The following is a 24,856-nucleotide window of genomic DNA, read 5'->3' as shown; positions in this document are numbered from 1 at the left end:
CAGGTCCCAAAGGAAGATCTGGATGGTCCTGGGAGGTGGGAGCAATGAGGTCCAAGCAGGTCTCGCCTCCTCAGGGCTTGCGGTGGACTGTAATCGACAAGAGATGGTCCTGGGACATTGCATTTCAGGACTTTTCTTAGGAGCTTGGGGCCTCCCTAGCCTTAAGACCCACACACCCCTCAAGCTAACTGGTGTTATGCATTGTACAGTGAGCCTCTGAGTCCTAGAGGGTGCAGCTAGAAGGAACCCCACTGGCATGACCTATGCATTTTATAGACAAGGAGACCTGGGAAACATAGTGTTTTTAGAAACATTATTATGGAAAATTTCACCTGTTCCCTTTCACCCACACACCTCCTCCTACTACACTGGGTTGCTTTAAAATAAATCCCAGACATATTATTTCATCTCATTCAGGACATCTTAAGATACCCTGACAGTCCTTTTTCATTTAAAAGCTGAGAGTCTAGATATACAGAGAAGATAATTCGGGCTCAGCGAGCCTGTATGATTTCCAGTACATGTGAGAGCAGTTTACAGTGACAGAGCCCTTGGAAGTTTATAAAGCAGTGTCCTGTGTAGTTGTCAGATGACTGTCGCTGCCATCCACTGGCGAGACAAGTGGGGAGAGCTGGTTTCCACCATCTCTAGGAGAAACCAGTGACTGTGTAGGGAACGGTGAGCAGCCAGCCATCTGGTTCAGGCTGCCCCTGAGAGGCTCTGTGGCCGCCCTAGGAACAGGCCAGGGTCGCGTCTCTGGTCCCCCAGAGTCCTGTGTGGGATGGCCTAGCGTGAGGTCCCGATGCCCTCTAGTGGTCGGTCCCGGTGGAGGACACGGCTTCCCACATCTACCCTGCCACAGACCTGGCTTGTCCCCTCTAGGCACAGCTGTCTCTCTTTAACTGTTTCAAATCTTTGCTCACCCCCCCCACCTATCCTGTGGCATCCCCCAGCCCACTGCAGTGGACCCCGAGATGGCAGGGCCCTCTCTCTTCTCTTCCCTCCACATATTCTCTCTGCATATTGTCTAAAATCTCCCCTACTTTTTTAGTAAGTTTTTTATTTGTTTGTTTGTTTATTTTGAGAGAGAGAGCAGGGGAGGGGCAGAGAGAGAGGGAGAGAGAAGATCCCAAGCAAGCTCCATGTTGTCAGCACAGAGCCCAACGTGAGGTTCGAACACCCGAACCGTGAGGTCATGACTTGAGCTGAAATCAAGAGTTGGATGCCCAACAGACTGAGCCACCCAGGCGCCCCTCCATCTACTTTAGAGGAAGAGTTCCCTTTAAAACTAGCATGGGGACTCATTGAGCTTCCCATCCTTCCTGCTGCACAGAGCAATGCGTCTCTGGAAAATAAAACGAAAAGCCTGTGTCCAGACCTCCTCCTGCTGCAAGCTTTATCTGATTTCCCATTTGGTGTCCACCACTGGCTTCTCCCACAAGAGCAGGACTTCCATCTCTGCCTCTGCATCATTCTTTCTGCCAACCCACCGTAGCCGGGCTCGGCCCGGCTCGGCAACTGCGTCACATGCCTCAGTCCAAGCGTTTCTTCTGCTTTTCCTCAACGCAGGTGGCATCGGACAGTGTTTGCAGCGCTCTGCTTCCTGGACTCGGGCTTTCGTGACTCCAGGGGCCTGTATGCACACACGCTAACAGTTCCGGGCCCTCTCTACACCTGCATTCTCTTTCTGGACTGTTTTCCTCAAATAAGTCAAGGTCCCCATTCTCACTTATTACCTCCATGTGAGTGACCTAAAGATACATGAAATCGCTAACCTCTCAGCAAGGTTCTGTGCCCATGGCTCCACCAGCCAGGCAGACGCCCATCCCCTGCAGGTAGTGCTCTGCAGAAACTAATCCAGCTTGGCGGTAGAACAGGGGCCCCTAATTTGTCAGCGTGGAGAAGCATGAACAGTGGCTACGTTACACCGTAGGTAACAAAATGGCTAATTTTCTAGTAAGTTGTGTATTATCGCACTGTATATTCTGCTATAGTAAAGCAGGGGCACCTGGGTGGCTCTGTGGGTTGAGTGTCCAACTCTTGAATTCAGCTCAGGTCACGATCTCCGGGTCGTGGGCTTGAGCCCTGCATTGGGCTCTGCCCTCAGCATGGAGCCTGCTTAAGATTCTGTCTCTCTCTCTCTCTCTCTCTCTCTCTCTCTCTCTCTGTCTCTCTCTCTCTCTCTCTCTGTCCCTCCAGCACACCCCCGCTCAAGTTAAAAAAAAAAAAAAAGCAGAGGGGAGCCTGACTGGCTCAGTCGGTTGAGTGTCCGACTCTTAAATTCAGCTCATGATCCCAGAGTCATGGGCTCAGCACTGAGCATGGAACCTGCTTAAGATATTCCCTCTCTCTCTCTCTCTCTCTCTCTCTCTCTCTGTGTCTCTCTGCCCCTCCCACCCCCGTCTCAAGTTTAAAAAAAAGAAGAAAAAAAGCAGAAGGGAGCCTGACTGGCTCAGCCAGTGGAGCATCTTAATCTCAGCATTGTAAGTTGAAGCCCCATATTAAGTGTAGAGATGACTTAAAAATAAAAAAATTTAAAAAGGCATAAACGGGCCTCAAAAGCTCAAGGAAGGAACATTTATGGGCAAAAACCTTAACATTAACTTGAAATCCTACAGTTTGGGAGAAGACCACCCCCCCCCCCCACCTTCTCAATTTTCGGGTTGGAGCGTCTCATTCCAACTCCTGAGATACATGTATGTGTGGGAGCAAAGCCTGACACACCTGTGGGGCACCATCTATGTGCCAGAGAATGTATAACACCGTGGGTGTGAATCCCAGCTCCTCCTCTTCCTATCGGTACAGCTTTAGCCACATTTCCTCATCTCTCATTGCTTTGGTTTCCTCATCTATAAAATGGGAATAGAAGAGGGCTCGATCTCAAGAGTCGTGTGCAAATGAACCAGTGCGTTGTAATGATTTTAGAATTGTGCCTGACACGAAGTAAGCCCTCAGTAACTGTCAGCTCACTGCGGGTGCCACCCCCACTTACCATTGCTGTTATTAAGACAAGGAAAGAGCAATTAAAATACTGTTTAATTAGCAGATGAAAAGGTGATGAGGGCCTGCAGTAGGTGCCAGTTCAAGTGGCCAGATCACGAGCGTAAGAGAGATAATGAGCTTATAGAATCTCACAATTACTCTCCCAAGGATATGATTTAATTGGTCTGAGGCAGTGTTGGTATCTTAGTTTTTTAAGTTCACCCAGGAGGTTCTAAGGGGCAGCCAGAATGGAGAATCATTGCCCTAATCACAAATCAGAGGCTAAAGGGAAGGAGCTAGAGACAACCCCAGTTTGCTAGGTGCCGGCTTCTCTAGGCTGGAGGTGTAAGCAGGACTTGGAGGTTCCCGGAAGTAGTTGTGGAGGTTTGGACACTGGTGTTTTTATTAGAAAGTTGGAAACACTTGCTTATGAAGTTGCATTTAGAATCACGAGCAGAATATTTTAAGATGAGGTTGGCCCCGGGAGAAGGGCAAGTGAAGGAAACTGCCTGCGTACTTGGCAGAGATTTAGTGAGTCGTGTCAAAGCTGCCTGTCAAGGAAATGTGTATAAACAAGCCATAACTGAGCCAGGGTGGGGATGGAGTTAAGTGTTATTACTGCTTGGATTTTATGCCTTAAAAACAAGCTCTAAAAACTGAATAGCTGTGATATTTTCTATGTAACGATTTGTAATATCTGATCACTGTAATCTCCTTGCACGTAGACTGTTACCCAGACCCAGACCCAGACCGTTACCGTGGCCCCATGTGCCTGGCCCCGGTCTTTTCCCTCTTCTCTCCCTGGAGCACTGTGCCCAGCCACACAAAACAAATCTATACACTTCCAGAACATAACCAACTCGAAGATAGGAATCCCATCTGCTTTGGTCACATTCATTCACCCAGTGCTTATTGTTAACATCCAACACAGAGTAGGTACTTGTAGAACATTTGTGAATGAATGAAAGAATAAATGATGGGGGAAAGGTTGATACCCCTTCTAAAGCCCTCTCTCCTTCTTGTTCCATTCCCTCTTCTCCTACAGGACTTTTTTTTTTTTAACTGAATCTATTTTTGAACCCATAAACATAATGCCCGTGTTGTGTAAAACACTTGGGAAGATGCAAAGTGCACAGAAAGAGCCCCGTAATCCCACAACCCACACACGTTTTGTTATACAGCATTTCGTTCTCTTCTGTGTTTGTGTGTGGGTGTGTGTGCATGCACCTGTAACTTGCTTTCTAGAAGATGACCAAAATGTTTCCTTTAAATAGTAAGCTCCCCATTCTGCCGTTAAATATTGGGCCGCTCTCAGAAGCAACTGTCGGATTGTCAGGCCAGTGCCTGGAAGCCCTCCTTTGAAGAACAGCCGCCTCGCTGCTTTGCCTTCAAGCTGAGAAGCCTGACTTTGCTTAACATGCCAGTTCTCAATTTAAAACATTTATCGAGGGAGCGCCTGGCTGGGTCAGTCCGTTAAGCATCCGACTCTTGATTTCTATTCAGGTCACGATCTCACAGTTAATGAGATCAAGCCTCACATCGGGTTCTGTACTGACACTATGGAGCCTGCTTGGGATTCTTTCTCTTCCTCTCTCTCTCTCTCTCTCTCTCTCTCTCTTTCTCTCTCTCTCTCTGCCCCTCCCCCACTTGCACGCTTGCACCCGTGTGCTCTCTCTCAAAAATGAATAAACAAAAACAATTATGAGGTTTCCCTTTAAAAAAATTTTTTTAATGTTTTTATTTATTTTTGAGACAGAGAGTGACAGAGCATGAGAGGGGGAGACACAGAATCTGAAGCAGGCTCCAGGCTCCAAGCTGTCAGCACAGAGCCCAATGCGGGGCTCGAACTCACGGAGTGTGAGATCGTGACCTGAGCTGAAGTCGGTCGCTCAACCAACTGAACCACCCAGGCACCCCTAGTTTTCCCTTTTTAAATTGTGCATAGTTTCTCCATATTCTTACTGGTATACCTGCTGTGGACCCAAAACACTTCAAAACTCACCACATAGCTTGTTGCTGCTTTGGTTTGCCTCCAATACTGATTTCAATTCTTATTGTGCAGTATTAATTCTTTATTTGGGTATAATTTTAAACTTTCAGAAATATTACAAGAATAATACAAGGACTCCCATATTTTTTTTTTTTTTAATTTTGAGAGCGAGCAAGCAGGGGAGGGGCAGAGAGAGAGGGAGAGAGAGAATCCCAAGCAGGCTCTGAGCTGTCAGTACAGAGCCCACTGTGGGGCCCAAACTCACAAACCACAAGATCATGACCTGAACCGAAATCAGGAGTTGGACACTTAACCTACTGAACCACCCAGGCACCGTAGGAACTCCCATATACATTTATCCAGATTCAGAAATTTTTGTCCCATGCTTTGTCCCTCTCTCTTTGTGTGTGTGTGTGTGTGTGTGTGTGTGTGTGTGTGTGTGTGTACATGCATATTACACATGTACATATATGTACAGATTTTTTTTAACAATTTGAGAGTAAGTTGGAGACACTGTGCCCCTTTATCCCTGGATACTTGGGATGTATCTCCTAAGAACAAAGATATTGCCTTACAATGACTGCAGTACAGTTATCAAAATCAAGAAGTGAACATTTCACATTACTCTCTAACCCATGGTATATATTCACACTTTGGCAAATGTCCAAATGGTATCCATTACAACCATGTGCTTTTCCCTGGCCAGAGTTCAATCCAGGATCACACGTGACATTAACCTGCCATGTCCATTGTCTCCTTTTATCTAGCAGGGTTCCTCAGCCTTTGTCTTTCCTGACCTTGATGTTTTTTGAGAAGTACTGAGCAGCTATTTTGTAGAATGTCCTCCCTCTAGGGTTTGTCTGTTTCCTCCTGGTTAGGCTCCAGTCATGTGTCTTCAGCAAGAACACTACTGCACTGATGTTGTGTCCTCCTCAGTGCCTCACATTGGGGGGGGGGGGGGGGGGGGTCCCGGTGTCCATCTGTCCCCATAGTGGAGATGTCAGCTTTAATCATTCGGTTAAGTTGGTGTCTGCCGTGTGTTTCCACTGTGAAGTGGCTCTTTCTCCGTTTGTAACTAATAAGTACTCTCTGTAGGGAGACGCTTTGCAGCCGTGTGCGTGTCCTGCTTTTCATCAGACTTTCACCCTCTAGTTTGGGCAGTCTTTGGGGATTACCTGCCTCCATCCCTTTACTAGTTTCTGCTATGGAGAAGTTAGCTTTGGGAGATTCTTACTCTGTCTCCCAGCTCATGAATCTTACTGTAGAGCAGCAGAGGAGTCATTGTGACAAGTCCAGTCTGTGCACCGAAAACACTCTGGAAAAGATGACAAGGTGTAGAGGACAGAAGCTACGAAAACAGTCAACAGATGTGTTCCTGCAAAAGACACCGAGCCAATGAAAACGACAAAAGGCAGTGAGAGAGGTGAAGCCGGGCTTTAGAAACAAACACTTGAATTTATAGATCAGAAGAGTTCACCTGAATTCTCCAAAGTAAATGAAAATGGACATTCACCTGTGTACATCCTGACAATGATTTGAAATGTGAGGGTTTAATCTTTTTTTCCTACAAGCATACGTGCAAGGGAGGAAAAAAGGACAGTATCATAAGAAACAAAAATAAAGGGTTTATTTTGTCGTTTTTTTTTTCTTTTTAAAGTTTTTGTTTGTTTTGTGTTTTTTGTTTGTTTTTGGCTTGGTTTGGTTTTTGGGGTTTTTTTTGTTTTTGTTTTGTTTTGAGAGAGGTGGGAGTGGGGAGAGAGAATCCCAAGCAGGCTCCGCACTGTCAGTGCAGAGCCCAATGTGGGGCTCGAACTCACAAATCATGATATCATGACCTGAGCCGAAATCAAGAGTTGAATTCTTAACCGACTGAGCCACCCAGGCGCCCCTCTTTTGCCATTTTCAATGCCAGCAAACACAAGGGCAGAGAAGGAGAGTTTTGATAAGGAAAAAGATTTATCTCAAGAATCTTATGCACAGTCCACTTTGCGAGGACCTCAAAAATGTGACACTGCTTAGAAGGGCCTGAAACGCATTCCAGTTCTCTAAACATGGTCTCACCCGTTGCCCCACAGAGACTCTTGGTTTATCTTTACATCTTCTGTCCTGCAGCACAACTGCTTGCCGCGGATGAGGAGCCCAGAAAGCATTTGTTAATACAGTCACATGGAGCCCCGTGTCCTCATTTCTTCTCTCTGCTCCAGTCCACTGGCCTCCCTGTGGTTCTTCAAACATGCTGAGCACACTGCCCACCTCAAAGCCACTACACTGGTGTTCCTTCTGCCAAAATGCTCTTCCCCTGTCTATCCACACATCTAGCACCCCACTTCCTTCAGGTATTTATTCAAAAGTCGTTTTCTGCTTGAGGCTTTCCCTGTTCAACCTGTGTCACAACCCACACTGCCTTCGCCCTTGACTTAGTTTTTCTCCTTAGCATTTCTCACTATTATTGCGCGGTTTATGTTACTTATTTTCCATCTCTCCAATTAGAATATAAGTACCATGAGAATAGATATTTCTGCCTAAATAGATGAGTCTCTAGTGCATTCACAAGACCTAGAGCAAGCAACTGCTGGCATATAGTAGGTACAATATAAATACTTGTTGCTCTTTTCTCTCTCTCTCTCTCTCTCTTTTTTTTTTTTTTTGGTAGTGAAACAAGAAAGGAATTTATCCTACTGCTTTTATTGTTGAGATCAGTGTTTTCTGCAGAGCCAGGCAGTTAAGCAATCCATCTATGTCATCAGAGACCCCGATTCTTCCGTCTCTGCTCTATCAGCCTCCAGCCCTTTGGCTGCCCAACTCAGTGCCTACGGTACAGACAGTCTCCACAAACATTTACCCAATACATAAAAGTGTGGATTTCCATTTCTCTCAGTAGAGGAAAAATCCATATAGGAGACGCATAACTTCAGACTTCCTTCCCTTAATAGGATACAACAACAGAATGGCAAAAAGCTTACATTTTGCCTTTCAAGTAGTATTTGTTAGAGGTGTGTGTGTGTGTGTGTGTGTGTGTGTGTGTGTGTGTGCACGCGCGTGCAGAGAGAAAATTGAGGGTTTTTTTCCCCCCACCAACTTTGATTAGGTTCCTATGTGGCCCCGGTTCTATTATATATAAATCTTTCAATCTTATTTTCTGCACTACCAACTGGCCAACTCCCTTTGGGATATTTTACTAATTTTAAGAAAGACATGGGGCTAATTTAGAGACAGGTGGCCAGAAAACAGTGAGGAGTCCAGAGACTGTGGCATATGAGGGAAACAGAAGACCTCAGAGAACAAGGTGTTTGTCTTCCAATGCTTGATGAGTTCTCGTCAGAGAGAGGAAATACTGATTTTATTAAGTGATATGCCCATCTATAGGGCTAGGAAAGAAACACGTAAGGAATTTAAGGAAAGAGTTCCTAGGGCCTGAAATAGGGTACACGCAAAGAAAGTTCTCTCTCCAAGCTTGAGTGAATCCAGTTGGTTGTCTCCAAAAAGTTGTGCACACACAGGATGTTCCATTGAGGTACAAATCAGAGGTAAAAACACTCACTAAAATCATTAGGAAGAAGTTCGTCGTTACTGTATGGAATGTGAGGGGGGATCAATAGCATGAACTTCACGAACTACTTGTTGGTTCTCAGCAAATGACAGTTCACCTGAGCCCAGCTACATCGATTTTCAATTTGCCGAGTTTTTTTTTTTTTTAAGTTTATTTATGTATTTTGAGAGAGAGAGAGCACGGGTTGGGTAGGGGCAGAGAGAGAGGAAGAGAGGATTCCAAGCAGGCTCCGTGCTGTCAGCAGAGCCCAACACAGGGCTCAACTCACAAACTGTGAGATCGTGACCTGAGCTGAGATCAAGAGTCAGATGCTTAATGAACTGAGCCACCCAGGTAAAATTACCTAGTTTTAAGTAAAATAACCCATGAGGAAATGGACAAGTAGCTTTGAAAGATTCCTGCAATAAACTTAGATTGAAAATACTACTAAGAAAACAAACCAAAGGAACAAATAAGCAAACAAACAAAACGTGGTAGACTGACACTTTTTATTAAGTTGTGTGGTCAAAAAAAAATTTAGAGACCCCCTGGCCCAACTGATCATCTGTCACTGTTAGAATTGGAGTTAACATTGAACTTTGTAGCGGGGGCCAGCAAGTCCTTGGAAATCCTCTTTCTTTGGCAGTCGACTGTTCTCAGCAGATAGCCCTGCGATGGGAGAAACCAGTCCTCTTCTGGCCTTCATGACCACTTCAGACCCTCCTCCTCCCTACGGGCATTACAATGCTGTGAATAGGCTGATACTTTAGCAATTATTCCGGTTTCTTTCCCCCCACCCCCCTGAGCCCTGTGGTTAAGCATAGTCTCTTGAACACAGTTCCAGCCCCCACAGAGAAGGTTGTTTCCATCAGTAAACAGACAAATGGATGTAGATAGAATAGAGTTTTTAAATACATAAAATCAGATACAGTTAGCAACCTATTGGAACTCTCAGTATCTTTCCTGGGCAGTCTGTTGGCCGGTCTGTGCTGCTTTATGAGTGGTACCACAAAGCCAAGACTCATCTTTGCCTGATCTAAGAAACCATATCCTTTTGATCTCTGAAATCAGGATCAGGAAGAAAAGACAATAGTGAATGAACAATAGGAGCCAGGAGGCTTTGTGGACATCTCCAATGACCAGTTGAAGGAGAGGGGCCTTGTGGAGGGATGGTCTCTCTGGCTGTGCTAGAGCTGTGTGGCGTTAGCTTTACTTTAAACTTGAAATTAAATCTTTAATGGTGGGAGAGGAGGCATTGCTTCCTCAGGGACCCGGAGTTTAAGGAACTTTGGCTTGGACCAACTCTAGAAACAGATTAAAACATCGAGAAGGACTTGAACTGGAAAAGGGTTGGGTCTACGTGACTGCAGAAGGATTCAGGTCCTTCTGAATGGCTGTGAGATGCTCTTCCTCAGGTAAATCTGGACTCAGCTACTGTGCTAAGTGAACCCCATGGCTTCGCCTGTGTGCATTATTTGTACTGAGGTTTCCCATTGGGAGGTGCAGAGTGGTTCCTGATATTCCTACACTTGGCCTGAGTTTATGCCGTGGACATCCTGCCACTGAGGGCGGCTGAGAGGAGAAAAGAGTGGGAACTTTTACTGGAACAGTAGCCTCTAAGGAGAACCTTCCCTGGGGAGGCAATTCTCAATTATCAGGCCCAGAGGCCACATCTTCCAGACTGATCAAGGAAAAGTTTACCCTCCTTTCTCTTTCTGTGAACCCACCACCACCCAGTCCATTTTCTGGACAATGATGCCACCTAATGGGAACCAGTAATAACTTTCAGAGCATTTAAGTGAGGATGCCTACCTTTTTAATATAATTCACATTTCTCTGCTTTGTACTTTGCTACCTATTCAGTGCTGTTTGCAAGCTTCTGGTGAGGTCAGGCTCACCAGTACATAGGCAGTCAGGATTTCACAATACTGTTAAGTATTTTTAGATGGCCATAAATACATATATCAAAGAATCATACTGTACACTTCAAATAGATTTCAGTTTTATTTGTCAATTATACCTCAGAAAAGCTGAAAAAAACATTAATTAAAAAAAATTGGTGGGGCACCTGGATGGCCAGGTCATGATCTCACAGTCTGAGTTCAAGCTCCGCGTCAGGCTCTGTGCTGACAGCTCAGAGCCTGGAGCCTGCTTCGGATTCTGTGTCTCCCTCTCTCTCTGCCTCTCCCCCACTCGTTCTCTCTCTCTCTCTCTCCCTCCCTCTATCTCTCTCTCTCTCAAAAATAAACATTCAAAAATTTTTTTAAAAATTGGTACAAATGATGTAAATTAATGTAAATAAAAAACCAGATGTACACAAAGTAGAAATGAATGGAGATATACCAAAATGATAATAGGGGCTGGATTAGGCTAGTGTGGTTGTGTTTTCTAAATGCTTTATAATACAATTTGTGTTGTTTTTTTTTTTTTTGATTCATCATAAGTGTACTTTTTTATAGAGAGTAATTACAATTGGAAAATACAGAAATAGAAACAAGAAAAACAAAATCACCCATAACTCCACCACTCAGACATACCTACTGCTTACATTTTGGTGGGTTTCTTCTTTTTTTTTTTTTTAACATAGCATTTATGTATTTTTTTTAATTGTAATCATTCTGTGTGATTCTTTTATCATTTACTATTACTTTAGTAATCATTCTGTTGCTTTTATGATACCAAAAATCATCCTTTAGACAAAGCTGTTTCCAGGAAACCCTAATGCACCATTTAAATACATTAGGTTCCAAGAAATCTGACCTTAAAATAATTCTTATAACTCTTATTTGTGCTATTTGTTCGTGTACATAGAGATACCTTCAAAAGCCAGTCAGGGAACAGGAAAAAAAGTAAGGAAATGATTTTAGAATTTATAGGCAATGTCAACCGACCCCACTGGGATTGAGAGGTGATAGGAAGTGGTTCCGGTGGCACACCTGGTCATGTGCCAGCGCCACCTAGTGGTGTGGGTTATGAACAGTCTGAACTCTCTGCCTCGCATGGGCGGGTCTGGGAGCTGGACTCTCCTGGTTGGGGACCTTGCTCCAGTATTCTGCCTCTTATCTCTGCTTAGCCTACTGAAAATAGAGCAAGACTACCTGTCAGCACACGGATATATAGACATACGGATCGAGATTTGCATTAGGAGCACCAAATGGGCACTGTGAGAAAGAAAAAAAGGGCTCCCAGAGTCTATGAAATGAAAAATTCAAATGGAAAGACAGCAGTTTGGAAACGTAGCCCTTGGGCTGCCTCCAGATCATCCTCCATATTGCAGATCTCTTTTCAGAGCAAATCTCTTCTCCACTTGTATGTAATTCATTTACCTTATTATGCAGGAAAATGTATGTCAGTCCTATCTCTCTGGCAGATATATGTTTGGGCTCTTGGGGAGGCAGGTAGGACCAGAGAAAACACTCTGGTTTGTTAAAGCTCTAAACGGCTGACATGAATCCAGTTCTGCCATTTAGTAGCTCTGTGTCCTTGGCTATGGCTAAGCCACTTAATCTTTCTGAGCTGTTTCTTCATCCCTGGAATGGGGTCATCACAGCTTCTTTGCTAGGTTATAAGGAATAGATGTATTGCCTAGCCCTGTGCTTGTAGTGAAGGGCTCAATAAATTGTAGCTCTTTTTTTTTTATAATAAAACCCTGATTGTTAACTCAGATTGGATTAAAACAATTTAATTCAGTTCACCAATTCTAGGACTTACAGGTTTTTCCCACTTTAAATCTCAGAAATCAGGATGTGTCAGTGGCATGCCAGTGGTTTTTTTCCTTCTTAACAGTTCTATAAAATAATGGTACTTCTTGCATTTGCTGGTGTTTTCAAGGAAATGTGGTAATTAGGTTAGCTGTGTTTGAAGTGCTACAGGGAGACCTGTTTTAAGTGCTCTTGGATTGTGTCTGTAAAGCCTGAACACGAAAGCTGGTTCCATGAGGTCTCATGGTGACAATTCCCCACTGGTCTGTTTCCCAGCCTCAGACTTGAGCTTGTGAGCTACAATTTCTATGAAATTTATTTGGAAAGGGTGTGTTGAACCTTTTAAACTTCACTGAGATTACACAGAGCGCAGATGATAACTCAATTACCTATATATAGCATTTTGTACTGCACAGCATACATGGAGTAAATATATGTTGTTTTAAAGAGTAGGTATGTGGGAGGGTGGGTGTAATCCCTCCTCTAATTCTGTTGGTTCTTTCCCTGCTGTGTAGACTGCTACTTTCTTTCCAGGGCTGTCTGAGGACTGGATGGGCTATTGCATGGAAAATACCTGGCACATATTGGACACAGTAAATAACAGCGGATTGTATTCTCTGTCTCCTTGGTAACTATGCCTAGTCTTTTTCTCTCTTTCAGTCTAATAAAGTTCCTGTTGTTCAGCCCCCGCATCACATGCACCCGTTGACACCCCTCATCACCTACAGCAACGACCACTTCTCCCCTGGCTCCCCTCCCACACATCTCTCCCCAGAGATTGATCCAAAGACAGGTGAGTCATCTGCCACCCAGGCTGGCCCCCGTGCAGAGAGCTCCAGTGGGGCAGGCTTGTCTTCTCAGGGAACATAATGACCCTGGAATCGGCAGCCCTGGGTTCAGGTCATGTCTTCAACTCCCAAGAGCCCATAACCCTGCCCACTGACATTAGCCCTTTCAGTGTTTTCATCCACACCTCCTGTGTCCCTTCCACATCATCGAGGCATTGTGAGGATTAAAGGAAATTCTATGAGGCAATGTCAGGGCCTGGCTCCACAGTAAGGAGATGGCACTCTTCTGCCATAGATTCTTTACTTTAGATTCTTTACTTTATTTAGACTCTCTTAATACTTTGGGGTGCAATGAGCTGGAAGTGGGGGTGGGTGGGAATCTTTTTCACTGACCTTGAACTCTAGCCCGGCTGGATGCTGTGCCTTCCTAAACCAAGACCTTTGCCTTACACTGAACATTTTCAAATAGAGTTACCAATCTAGCCAGACTTCTAAGTATAGCTTTAAAGCGGTAAGGCCGAGCTGGATTTTTCTTTTCTTTTTTCTTTTCTTTTTTCTCTTTTTTTTGAATTGCTCACCAGAACTGTCCATCTTAGGGAAACATAACTTCATCAAATTCCCAGAGTTGCAGTGGCTCAAAGTATTTTTGGAACCCCTCTTTAAGGAAATCAAAGTTACTGTAAGTTACAAATAATGAGGAGGACAAAAGTGGAATAGAAATCCAAAGTTTACTTCTCCATGAATGAGGCAGGTTTTCTAAAGGGGTAGTTAGCTGATGACTCTGGAGAATGTCTTGGGTCTCTCAGTCCAAGATTTCTGGACCCTTTCTTCGATGACTCCTATGTAAGCAGCTGGAAGTTACTCCTGCTGATAGGTGAGATCCATGTAGCCAGAGAGAAGCTGTGTCTGTCCTGCCTTCCTTGAATATGTCCTTGACTCACCGGCCAGCAGAGCTGGAGAGATGACAGAAGGCAAGGACAATGAAAGGCCTTCCGTGCTCCAGCACACTTGGGGACATGGGGCAAGGGACTTCCCATTTGGTGTTATTTTAAGGTGCTTTGGTAGGGCCAGGGAACAGTCTGACACATGTCTCTTTGAAGCAGGAATCCCCCGGCCCCCTCACCCATCTGAGCTGTCTCCATATTACCCACTGTCTCCTGGAGCTGTCGGACAAATCCCTCATCCTCTCGGCTGGCTCGTCCCACAGTAAGGAAACTAGCAGACTTTCTTATCCTCCTTCCTTCCTCATGCTGTGCTCGGCCTCCTGTACCTCCAGCGTGCTCTGGGATCTGTGTGCAGCACCCCCACCTCCCACAGTGGAGCTCTCTCATCAAAGCCCACGGCTCAGACCTCCCTGCTCTCCCTCGGGCAGCTAGCTCCCCACTCTTAACTTCCTACTTCCTGTCCTCTGTCTTTCATCCTTTCTTCCAGCCCCCTCTCCTTCCCTGTCCTGAACAGTCCCATTGTAACCAGTATGCTGACCAGATTTCCATGCTCCCGGCCCTTATAGGCAAGGACAGCCCATGTACTCCCTTCCTCCTGGTGGCTTCCGGCACCCCTACCCTGCCCTCGCCATGAACGCCTCAATGTCCAGGTGAGTCCCGGGACTGGGGGCTGTGAGCATGAAGTTCCCTTGCAGAGAACGGTCCTCTACTTGTGTCCTTGTCATTTGTGACCATGAAAAGCTTTCTCTTGGCCCTAAACTGGGAGGCACGGGCTCACCTTTTCTCCCCACCCCTCTTTGCTGAGGCGCCTCCTCATACATACTGTATGGTCAAAATGGAGACCACAGACTCAGCTCGTTCTTTGCCCATCTCTCTAAGGGAAGAATTTCAAAGCCCTAATACTCAGCATCCCCACACATTCCCCCACCTGCTGGGCTTTGTGGCACTGAAGCCAGAGACTGGAGATGATTAGTGTTTCCTGAAGTGATGTCAGGAGAGGGAACAGCAAAGGGGGCTCCTGTCCCAGGGGCCGGATCTACCTGACAATGGTACCTGTGGTCACAAAGGAAGTGGAACCCACGGCATATGGTGTGGTTCCCCCTTGCGGACACTGGCCTCTGACCTGCCACACCTTCTTTTGGATTTTCATCCTACCTGCGTCCAGTACGAAATACAGGAGTCCTGTGCGTTTGTGTGGGAAGGGGAGGTTTGTTGGGTGTTTCCCAAACCTGGTTCTGTCGAGGTCAGTGAATGGGCTTCCATTCCTCAAAGTCTGCCGTGGCAGAGGTATTTACCCAGCTCTGCCATAAAGGCAGGCAGCCACCGGGTCCTCTGCCGGGTGACAAGCATTCAGCCTGAACCCTCGTGTTGTCACTTGTTTCTCCCCTGATACACAGCCTGGTTTCCAGTCGGTTCTCTCCTCACATGGTGGCTCCGGCCCATCCTGGTCTGCCCACCTCAGGGATTCCCCACCCAGCCATCGTCTCCCCCATTGTCAAGCAGGAGCCAGCACCCCCCAGCCTGAGCCCCGCCGTGAGCGCGTGAGTATCAGGCAGCCTGGATGGGACAGTGGCCAGTCTCCGAGCGGCAGATGCCATTTATTTTTCTCCCTGGTGGCATTTAGCAGGCAGCCAGCAGCCTCCCTCAGCCATACCCTTTCTCCTAGGAATTGCTCCCTTTGACTCTCTGTGTCCCCATCCTCTCAGACATCTTTTCTCACAGTGAGGAGAGTTTTACAGACAGGATTTAGAGGCTGAAAGAGGACCTGAGAATGCTTTTGGCTTCCTTCCCCCTTTCCCTTATGCATGAAAACATGAGCCCTTAAGGGAGGATTTTCTCCGGGTCCATAGCTGACCGGTAGCGAAGTTGAGACTACCAGCAAGGCCTGTGCTGTGTCCACTGAGCCATGAAGACAGCAGGAAAGCCAAAGTCCGCGCCTCATGGTGGGGAGACTCCCTCTTGTTTCTGCCCAAAGCGCCCTGCCCCCTTTCCTCTCTATCACCTGTGACAGGGGGCTCTCACCAGCTCCTCTGCTCCTTCTTCAGGAGCCTTTCATAGACTATGGCCTGAAGTCATCCCAAGGCTGAAGGCTGCTTGTGGAAGACACTCGGGGGCTGTAAGCAGCCGTGGCAACTTGAATGGATGACAGCCGGTCATCCCTCCTCCCCGCAGGCACTCATGAGGGGCATGGATTGCGGGTCGGGTGACAGGGTGACCACTGACTCTTGCTAACCGACAGCTTTGTGACTCCCCAGGAAATCACCAGTCACGGTGAAAAAGGAGGAAGAAAAGAAACCCCACGTGAAAAAGCCTCTTAATGCCTTCATGTTATATATGAAGGAGATGAGGGCCAAGGTGGTGGCCGAGTGCACCCTGAAGGAGAGCGCGGCCATTAACCAAATCCTGGGAAGAAAGGTAGGATCCGCTGTTCCCCTCCAGGCTGTGTGGGTCAGCGACCCCCGCATTCCTGCTCCCCGTCATCTCTGACCCTCTCTCCGCAGTGGCACAACTTGTCCCGAGAAGAACAGGCCAAGTACTATGAACTGGCCCGGAAGGAGCGGCAACTTCACTCCCAGCTCTACCCAACCTGGTCAGCCCGGGACAACTACGTACGTGCCCCCTCTGGCCCCGACGGCAACATCTGTGAGAGGAAGCGGGGAGGGGGATGGGCTGGATTTATAGAGGACACTTAAGGGCAGGGAGAAGGCTCTATTTCTCTAGAAATAAGGAAGACATTTTAATTCTCAGGAGGTCAACAAGGACATGGTGTTGACGTCCTATGGACCAAGGTAAATCTGTACCCTCTCGTTTGAGGTGGATTCAGCCTTCGAGTCCATAAGTCAAGGTGCAGTGCGAGCTATGTTCTGGCTCTGGTGGCAAGGGTGTCACCAGCCAAGTGTTCTGAACCTGGGGCTTGGAGAACAATGTATGAGCCTCAGCTGGCATTTTTTTTTTTAAATGTTTATTTTTAAAAGAGAGAGTGCAAGCAGGGGAAGGGCAGAGAGAGAGGGAGACAGAGAATCCAAAGCAGGCTCTGCTCTGTCAGCCCAAAGCCCGACGTGGGACTCAAACCCATGAGCCATGAGATCATGACCTGAGCCAAAGTTGAACGCTCAACCGACTGAGCCACCTCAGCTGGCATTTCTAATAACTCTTCGAAACAAGACAGATTTTTGTATGTCTGTTCTTATTTGCTTTTTTTTTTTTCTTTCTGGTGAGAGGCCTCAGAGCTGCCTTAGATTTTCAGTGGGGCCTGAGTCCCCTCAAAAATGATCGAGAATCACACTGGAGCAGTGCCCAAGGGCACTGAAGGGTGAGGCCTTCCAAGGAGGCCAGGACACTGGGTTGGAGGGGAAAGAATTGAATGGGGAAGGGAAGGCACATTCCAGGAAGGCTCCTCAGAGGCTTCTGTGGAGAGTGTGACCTGAGTGACTCCCCTCCACCCCCAGCTTCTCACCCAGGGTCAAGGGCAGTATGGGCAGTATCTTCTGTCCCCCTAAAGAGCTGTCCCTGGTTACCCCTTTCTTTGGCCATAATTTTCAGGGTAAGAAAAAGAAGAGGAAGAGAGAAAAGCAGCTGTCACAGACACAGTCCCAGCAGCAAGTCCAAGAGGCAGAGGGTGAGTCCTAAGGAGGGCGCTGGTTCTTCTTCCCGCCGTCACAGTCGCACCTGCCTGTGGGTTGTTCCTGGCTCTCTGAAGGGTACAGCGACAGCGCTGTTTCATAATAGCTGCCATTTTCAGGGCCTCTGCCTCTTGGGAGCCTCTGGCATACCCAGGTGGGTGTTATTATTATCCCCTTTTTAGAGATGGCAGATTAAGAGGCTCAGAGAAGTTGGATCTTCCCAGTCATTCCGCTTGTTAAATGGCGGAGGCAGGATTTGATCCCAGCACTTTCCCACTTCAAAGCCTAGGCATTCAGTTCAGTGTAGTTGCATCTTATTTGAGGGTTCTCAAATAAATGTATAAGGTAAAAATTGGAGATATTTGAAATGACCTCTGGAATTCAGTCAGGAAGGGGGCGCAGTAGAGACCGACTTGCCACCTATTTGTGAATCCAATAGAAGCAGGTTTCCTGCAAGGTTTGGTTGGCCGAACCCCGAACGAGTTTGCTTGGTATGGGGACCGCTTTGTGCCAAAATGATGTGCCTGTCTTTTCACACTGCGGTCACACCTGGCACGGAGATGCTCATGCGGTGACAGGTGTTTAGGTCATGCACCTCACCTTGTGCCCCTCACCTCGTGCGCATCTCTGGACAAGTATAGAGTAGCTGGTACCAACATGCTGTTAGTCTCTCTTCTTTCTCCCTTTCTCTTTCTTTTCTTTCGTCTATATAATCTGTACATTCGTTTACGTATGAGGACACATAAGTAAAGTGTGTACGTGCTGCCCAACCCACCGTATACCTCCCTGCTTAGCAGGTGCTGTGCCCTCTCTGATAGCACCCTAAGGCAGAGATTTTAAGGCACATTGAATGGAGATCTGTCTCCCGCAGTGGTAAGATATAGGCAAGGAAGGTGACGGTGTGATAGACCGAGCTGTTTTCCCTGCTATCAGATGCTGAATAGGTCTTTGTCACTTTGACGTTGCCCCTTCTCCATGCTCTAGGTGTCCCTGAATGCAGCTTCCTAGTCTTGAAAGCCTCAGATGTAATTTCAGGCCCTCCCTCCCCTCCCACTGAGCGTCCTTGTGTTCCGCCTCAGCAACAGCCACTAGCTGCTCAGCCTTTCGTGTATCTTTTTTCCCCCATAGGTGCTCTGGCCTCCAAGAGCAAGAAGCCATGTGTTCAGTACCTGCCCCCCGAGAAGTCGTGTGACAGCCCTGCCTCTTCCCACGGCAGCATGCTCGACTCCCCGGCCACCCCCTCCGCGGCCTTGGCGTCGCCTGCTGCCCCTGCTGCAACCCACTCGGAGCAAGCCCAGCCCCTCTCCCTCACCACCAAGCCGGAGAGCCGGGCCCAACTGGCTCTACACTCGGCCGCCTTCCTATCCGCTAAGGCGACAGCCACCTCCTCTGGCCAGATGGGCAGCCAGCCCCCACTCCTCTCCCGGCCCCTCCCCCTCGGGTCCCTGCCCACAGCTCTGCTGACTTCCCCCCCCTCCTTCCCCACCACACTCCATGCCCACCAGGCCCTCCCGGTCCTCCAGGCCCAGCCTCTTTCCTTGGTTACCAAGTCTGCCCACTGAGCTGCCCCCTGACCTATGCAGGCTGTCGAGTGACTCGTCGAGTAGTAATGATTCAGAAGAAACAATGGAAAAAAAAAAAAAAAAAAAGGAAACTTTATTGGTCAATATTTGACCACTCTGGACTGTTCTGTAAAGTGACTGGTAACAACAGCACTTTACGTTTTGTAGATGTAACCAGTAGCTGATCTTAAGGCTTTTTTAAAAAACAAAACAAAACAAAACAAAAAAAATCTTTAAAAGAAAGAGAACTGAAAAGTAGCGTGTTATTCTTCCTGTATGTGCAGTGGTGGATGGGCCTGGGCAGAAGACCCCCTTCTCTCTACCTCTTTCACTTTCTGCCCTGCTCCCTGTTCTCATCGCTCCCGCGTGCCCCCCTCCCTTCCCAGTCCGCATGTTGGCCATCGCTGGGCCTCTAGCCTGCTGCCTCTTCATCTAGATGGCGCTCCTGGACATTTTCTTTTCCCTCACCAAGTTTTTCTCCTTTGCTCAGCTCCATGGGTTCTTGCCTTCATCTCCGTCCTCTGCCCAGGGTAAGGCTGTCATCACGTGAGAAGCCACCTTTGCCTGATTTGTCTCCACCAGCATCCCTTTGTCCTCAGTGGGCCCTAACCCAACAACCTCCAGCTTTTGGTGGGAAAAGAGGTCCTCCAAAATGGTTCTTCCCCCACATTTAAAGGGATTCAAGGTGCCTGCCACTTCCTCGGTGAAGAAGTCTCTGTGCCACCCCCTCACCAGTCCAGACCTCTTCTCCTGGTCCCAGAGTGGCAGACGAGACCTGGCCCCCAGGCCTGGCTCTTGTCCCCTGGGTCAGTGTTAGCACAATCTGCCAAAGGTTGAAACTCCCTCCTCCCTCCCCCCATCACCTCACATGCTTCTTCTGTGTGTATTTCTTTTTGTTTTTATGGGGTTTTTTGGAGCAATTTAAACTTCCAGTTGTTTATTTTCACAAAAGAAAATAAAATTGCAGTTGCAAGACCTTTTCTGAGTATTTTAGTCCTTCTGTTGAATCGAGCCCCCATCTTCATACCAAGCCCTGTGCTAGATTTTTGTGGGGCCCGGGGAGGGGAGAATATGAAAACATGCCTGACGGAAAAATGCAACCCAACGTTCAGCCTCAAATGTACAGAGACCAGTCAGCATCAATGACTGAGATCCAAAGAGAGGAATCTTTATTTTCATTTATCTTATAATTGCCAAGATATAAGGGGGGCCTTTGTCATTTTGCATGGTACCTAGCACCACCATTAATTTCTTGTCTAACAGCTTTATTGAGCTGTAATTCACATAACATGCGATTTACCCATTTGATGTATACAATTCACTGGGTTTTGTATATTCAAACTTGTGCATCCATCATCACAGTCAATTTTAGGACATTTTCACTGCCTCAAAAAGGAACCGCAAACCCTTTAGAAGACATCCCTAATTCCTCCCCTCACCCCCCACAGTCCCAGGCGACCACAAATCTATTTTCTGTCTCTGGATTTGTCTATTATGGACACGTCATTTTTTTTTTTTTTTAAAGCTTGTTTATTGAGAGAGAGGGAGAGCACAAGCCGGTGAGGCACAGAGAGAAGGAAAGACAGAATCCCAAGCAGGCTCCACGCCATCAACACAGAGCCCAATGTATAGCTCAAACTTGCAAACTGTGAGATCATGACCTGAGCCGAGATCAACAGTTCGATGCTTAACTGAGCCACCAAGGCACCCCTGCACATGTCATTTAAATGGGACCATGCGGGGGCTGGCTCAGTCAGAAGATCATGTGCCTCCTGATCTCAGGGACGTGAGTTCAGGCCCCATGTTGGGTGTAGAGATCACTTAAATAAATAACAGTTTTTAAAAAATAATAAATGGGATCATACAACACATGGTCCTTTTTCATTGACTTCTTTCAGCCTATGATTTTCAAGGTTCATCCATGTTGTAGCATGTCTCAGTACTTCATTCCCTTTTCTACTTGTGATGGTACAACATACGTAATATAAAATTTGCCATTTTAAGGGTGCCCGGGTGGCTCATGTCAGTTAAGCGTCAACTCTTGATTTCAGCTCAGGTCATGATCTCATGGTTCATGGGTTTGAACCCCGCATCAGGTCCAGACTGACTGTGCCAGAGCCTGCTTGGGATTCTCTCTCCCTCTGTGCTCCTCCTCTGCTCACACACACACTCTCCCTCCCTCTCTCTCTTATAAAATAAACATTTTAAAAATCTGTGGTTTTGTATTTAAAAATTTTTTTAATTAAAAAAAATTTGCCATTTTAACTATTTGTAAATGTACTCAGTGGCACTCATTACATTCACAATGTTGTGTCACCACCAACACTATTTGCAAAACTTCATCACCCCAAACAGAATCTACATAACCATTAAGCAATAGCCCCCCTCCATCCCACTGCCCGCCCCCCCACCCCAGCCCCTGGTAAACTCTAATCTACTTTCCATCAAATTTCCTTTAATTTGCCTATTCCAAATAATCTATGTAAGTGGAATCATCAAACATTCGTCCTTTTGTGCCTGGCTTATTTGACTTAAATCAATGTTCTCCAGGCCATCCACTTTGTAGCATGTATCCAAATATGTTTCCTTTTTTATTTTTTTTGAGCTTTGCCAAAATACTTCAGTATTCCTTTACCTTTTTGAGTACTTGCCAGGTTTTTTTTGTTTTGTTTTACCCTACTCAGACATAGCTTTTTTTTTATTATAAATGTATATAATATAAACTTTACCATTTTAACTTAAAAAAATTTTTAATGTTTATTTTTGAGAGAGAGAGACAGAGCATGAGCGGGGAAGGGGCAGAGAGAGAAGGAGACACAGAATCCGAAGCAGGCTCTAGGTTCTGAGCTGTTAGCACACACAGAGCCCGACGCAGGGGTCAACCCAGGAACTGTGAGATCATGACCCGAGCCGAAATCAAGAGTCAGACACCTAACCAACTGAGCCACCCAGGCGCCCCTTTTTTAACTTTTTAAATGGACAATTTAATGGTGTTAAGTACATTCACAACATCATGCACCATAACCACTGTCAATTTCCAGAACTATTTTATCATCCAAAACACAAACTACTCATTAAACATTAACTTCCCACTCCCCCTGACCCCCAGACTTCACGAACCTCTAATCTACTTTCTATTTATGATTTTTCCTATTCTCAGTATCTCCTATAAGTAGAATCCTACAATATTTAATATTTGTCCTTTTGTGTCTGGCTTATTTCACTTAGCACAATGCTTTCAAGATTCATCTACATTGTGGCATGTATCAAAATTTGATTCCCTTTTACAGTTGAATAATCCATTATGTATACAAGCCATTGTTTATCCACTCATCTATTGATGAGTACATGGAGTTTTTTTTATACCTTTTGGCTATTGTGAACTGCTTTGAACATATGAGTATGTTTGAGTCCCTGTGTTCAATTCTTTAGGGTGTATATCTAGGAGTGGAACGGCCAGGTCATATGGTTAACTATGTGTCAACTTTTTGAGGAATTGCCAAACTGTTTTCCATAGCAGCTGCACCATTTTACATTCCAACCAGCAATATATGAGGGTCCAATTTCTCCACATCCTTACCAACACAGTTTTTCTTTCTTTCTTTGTTTATTATAGCTATCCTGGTAGGTATGAAGTGGTATCTCAGTGTGATTTTGATATGTATGTAATACTAATAATGTTGAGCATCTCTTCACATGCTTATTAGACAGTTTTCCCAGAGTATTCTATTTGTTGAAAAGACTTCTGTCTTAGCACACCCTTATTGGAAATCAGCTGACCATAAATGTAGAGGCTGATTTCTGGACTCTGTTGAATTCTATCCAACTCATCTATATGTCTTTATGCCAGTACCACACTGTCCTAATTACTGTAGCTCTGTAGTAAGTTTTATTTTTTTAACAATGTTTATTTTTGAGGGGGGGAGGGGTAGATTACTTAAATAAAAACTTTTTAAAAAATCTTTAAAAAAAAAAAGATTCATTTATCAATTCACTTCTTTTAGCCAGAACAGTCACATTTCTGAAATAATTTGGTAAAAGATTTCTCACTTCTCTGTGATTCTTATTCTCTCCTCAGTAATGAATGTGTGTGTGAGAGATTTCTTACAACAGGAAAACACTGAGAAGCATGTTAAAGGGTTTTTAAATAACAAAGTACTTGGTCTTGAAAACTATATTTACGCCACGTACTGTTCCTTGAAATTCTGAAGACTTTCAACTGACTAGAACTACATGGCATGTAACCTAAAGATTGTACTCAACAGACTATTATAGAGTAGTGTTATTTCCCCTGGTGGTTGTAGTATTTTTTGGTAGGATTACATTTCAACCTTAGTTAACTGGAATATTTTCTGATGTACTTTTGTGTCTCACAAAGACTTATGTCCTGGACAACATCATTTACTCCTAATCTGGCTCTACTCCAGCCTCATCACCTGCCATTTTCCTTATTGTCTGTTATCTGGCAATCCTGTCCTCGTCTTTAAGACTTACACGAAATGTCATGTTCCCACCTGCCTCCAGACCTTTGCACACACTGTACACTCAGCCAGGAGAGCTCACCTTTTCCCCTCAACTTCACCTGGGAAATACACTCTTTGGCTCTCAGCCCAAAAGTCCCTTTCTCAGCAGAGATCACAGTTTCTGCATTTTGCTTTCTTGGCATTTCTTAGAATGCATACTCACACACACTCACAATTTCCATAAATAATTAATATTTGTATTATCCACTAGATTACATGCTCCATTAAGTTAGCTCGCCTGGCAAATGTTCATAAAAGGATTTCAAGCGGTAATTAATGTATAAACAACAGCACTTTAAACAGTGGGATACAAAACTATTTACCCAATAATATCAACTTGGAGGAAAGTGGATATGCATAGAAAAAATACACCAATTAAGACAGAAAAGAAAATGAATGCTTTTGTATTTGTTTAAAAAAAACTCACGCTAGATGGGAACACAACAAAGGTAAGTGGTAACCTGTAGAATGGTAGGGAGCAAGAACTTTCTAATGTATACCTCTTTTTTTTTTTTTAATACCTCTTTTTTAATATCCCATTTTGATTTCTGAACCATTAGAATATATTACCTAATCAAAAATATTAAATGTTTGCAAGACAGAAAATACACTAAAACTTTAATAGTGATTATCCTGGAAGAGTGGGACAACGATTTTGTTTTCTATTTCTACAGGTTCACTAAATTTTCTACAGTGAATATGAGTAACTTCCATGACCAGAAAAAGGATGTATTTTTTAGAAAAGATCTCTGGGGACCTCGGAGAGCAGTTTCTGTGGGGTCGGGAAAGAGAGAAGCTGGGATGGGAAGACCCCCGCTACAAAGGTGGCAGGATGGGTGTCTGTTTCCAGATAGGAGACACCAGAGTACAGCACGTTTGTGTGCTACAGCGAAAGAACCACGAGAAAGGGAGAAGTTAAAAATGTGAGCACAGGTTGGAGCCAAGAGGGGCCGAACCCCAGTGACGCCACTCCCATGGGATCACCCGCGGACCAGGGAGCTCCTGTTCGACCTGTATCGTCTCGGAAGTACAAGGGGAGAGAAGGAAAAGGAGAGTGATGTTTGTAGCGGCTGCTATGCAGGGAAGAAACCTGGAAAAGGAGGAGACTGTTAGATGCCTGCACTGAAGAACGGAACCACAGCACAGGGTAAGGGAGGAACCACCAGACACTCCGGCCTTTTCCTAAGCTCCTCCCTTCGCCTAAGCGTGCGGAG

At 45.8% G+C, this 24,856-nt stretch overlaps 1 protein-coding gene across 4 annotated transcripts in view; it reads left to right on the top strand.

The window, feature by feature from the left end:
- The window catches only part of TCF7L1 (transcription factor 7 like 1), a 158,373-nt gene extending 138,277 nt beyond the window's left edge, over positions 1 to 20,096 (top strand). For 2 of the 4 annotated variants that reach the window (XM_058683493.1, XM_058683491.1), the window contains 8 exons: positions 12,863 to 12,995; positions 14,094 to 14,196; positions 14,501 to 14,584; positions 15,332 to 15,475; positions 16,190 to 16,349; positions 16,436 to 16,543; positions 17,478 to 17,553; positions 18,686 to 20,096. In XM_058683493.1, the coding sequence (XP_058539476.1) occupies positions 12,863 to 12,995; positions 14,094 to 14,196; positions 14,501 to 14,584; positions 15,332 to 15,475; positions 16,190 to 16,349; positions 16,436 to 16,543; positions 17,478 to 17,553; positions 18,686 to 19,119 (1,242 nt within the window). In that variant the 3' untranslated portion in view covers positions 19,120 to 20,096. Of the gene's footprint in view, positions 1 to 12,862; positions 12,996 to 14,090; positions 14,197 to 14,500; positions 14,585 to 15,331; positions 15,476 to 16,189; positions 16,350 to 16,435; positions 16,544 to 17,477; positions 17,554 to 18,685 lie in introns of all 4 variants that reach the window. The other 2 variants (XM_058683492.1, XM_058683490.1) reach the window with 1 other exon arrangement.
- Positions 20,097 to 24,856: the final 4,760 nt, after the last annotated feature.

The sequence above is a fragment of the Neofelis nebulosa genome, chromosome 9, assembly GCF_028018385.1.
Source record: "Neofelis nebulosa isolate mNeoNeb1 chromosome 9, mNeoNeb1.pri, whole genome shotgun sequence".
Classification (NCBI taxonomy): domain Eukaryota; kingdom Metazoa; phylum Chordata; class Mammalia; order Carnivora; family Felidae; genus Neofelis; species Neofelis nebulosa.
The sequence above is the reverse complement of the archived record's forward strand: the minus strand, read 5'-3'. Positions and strand labels throughout refer to the sequence as shown.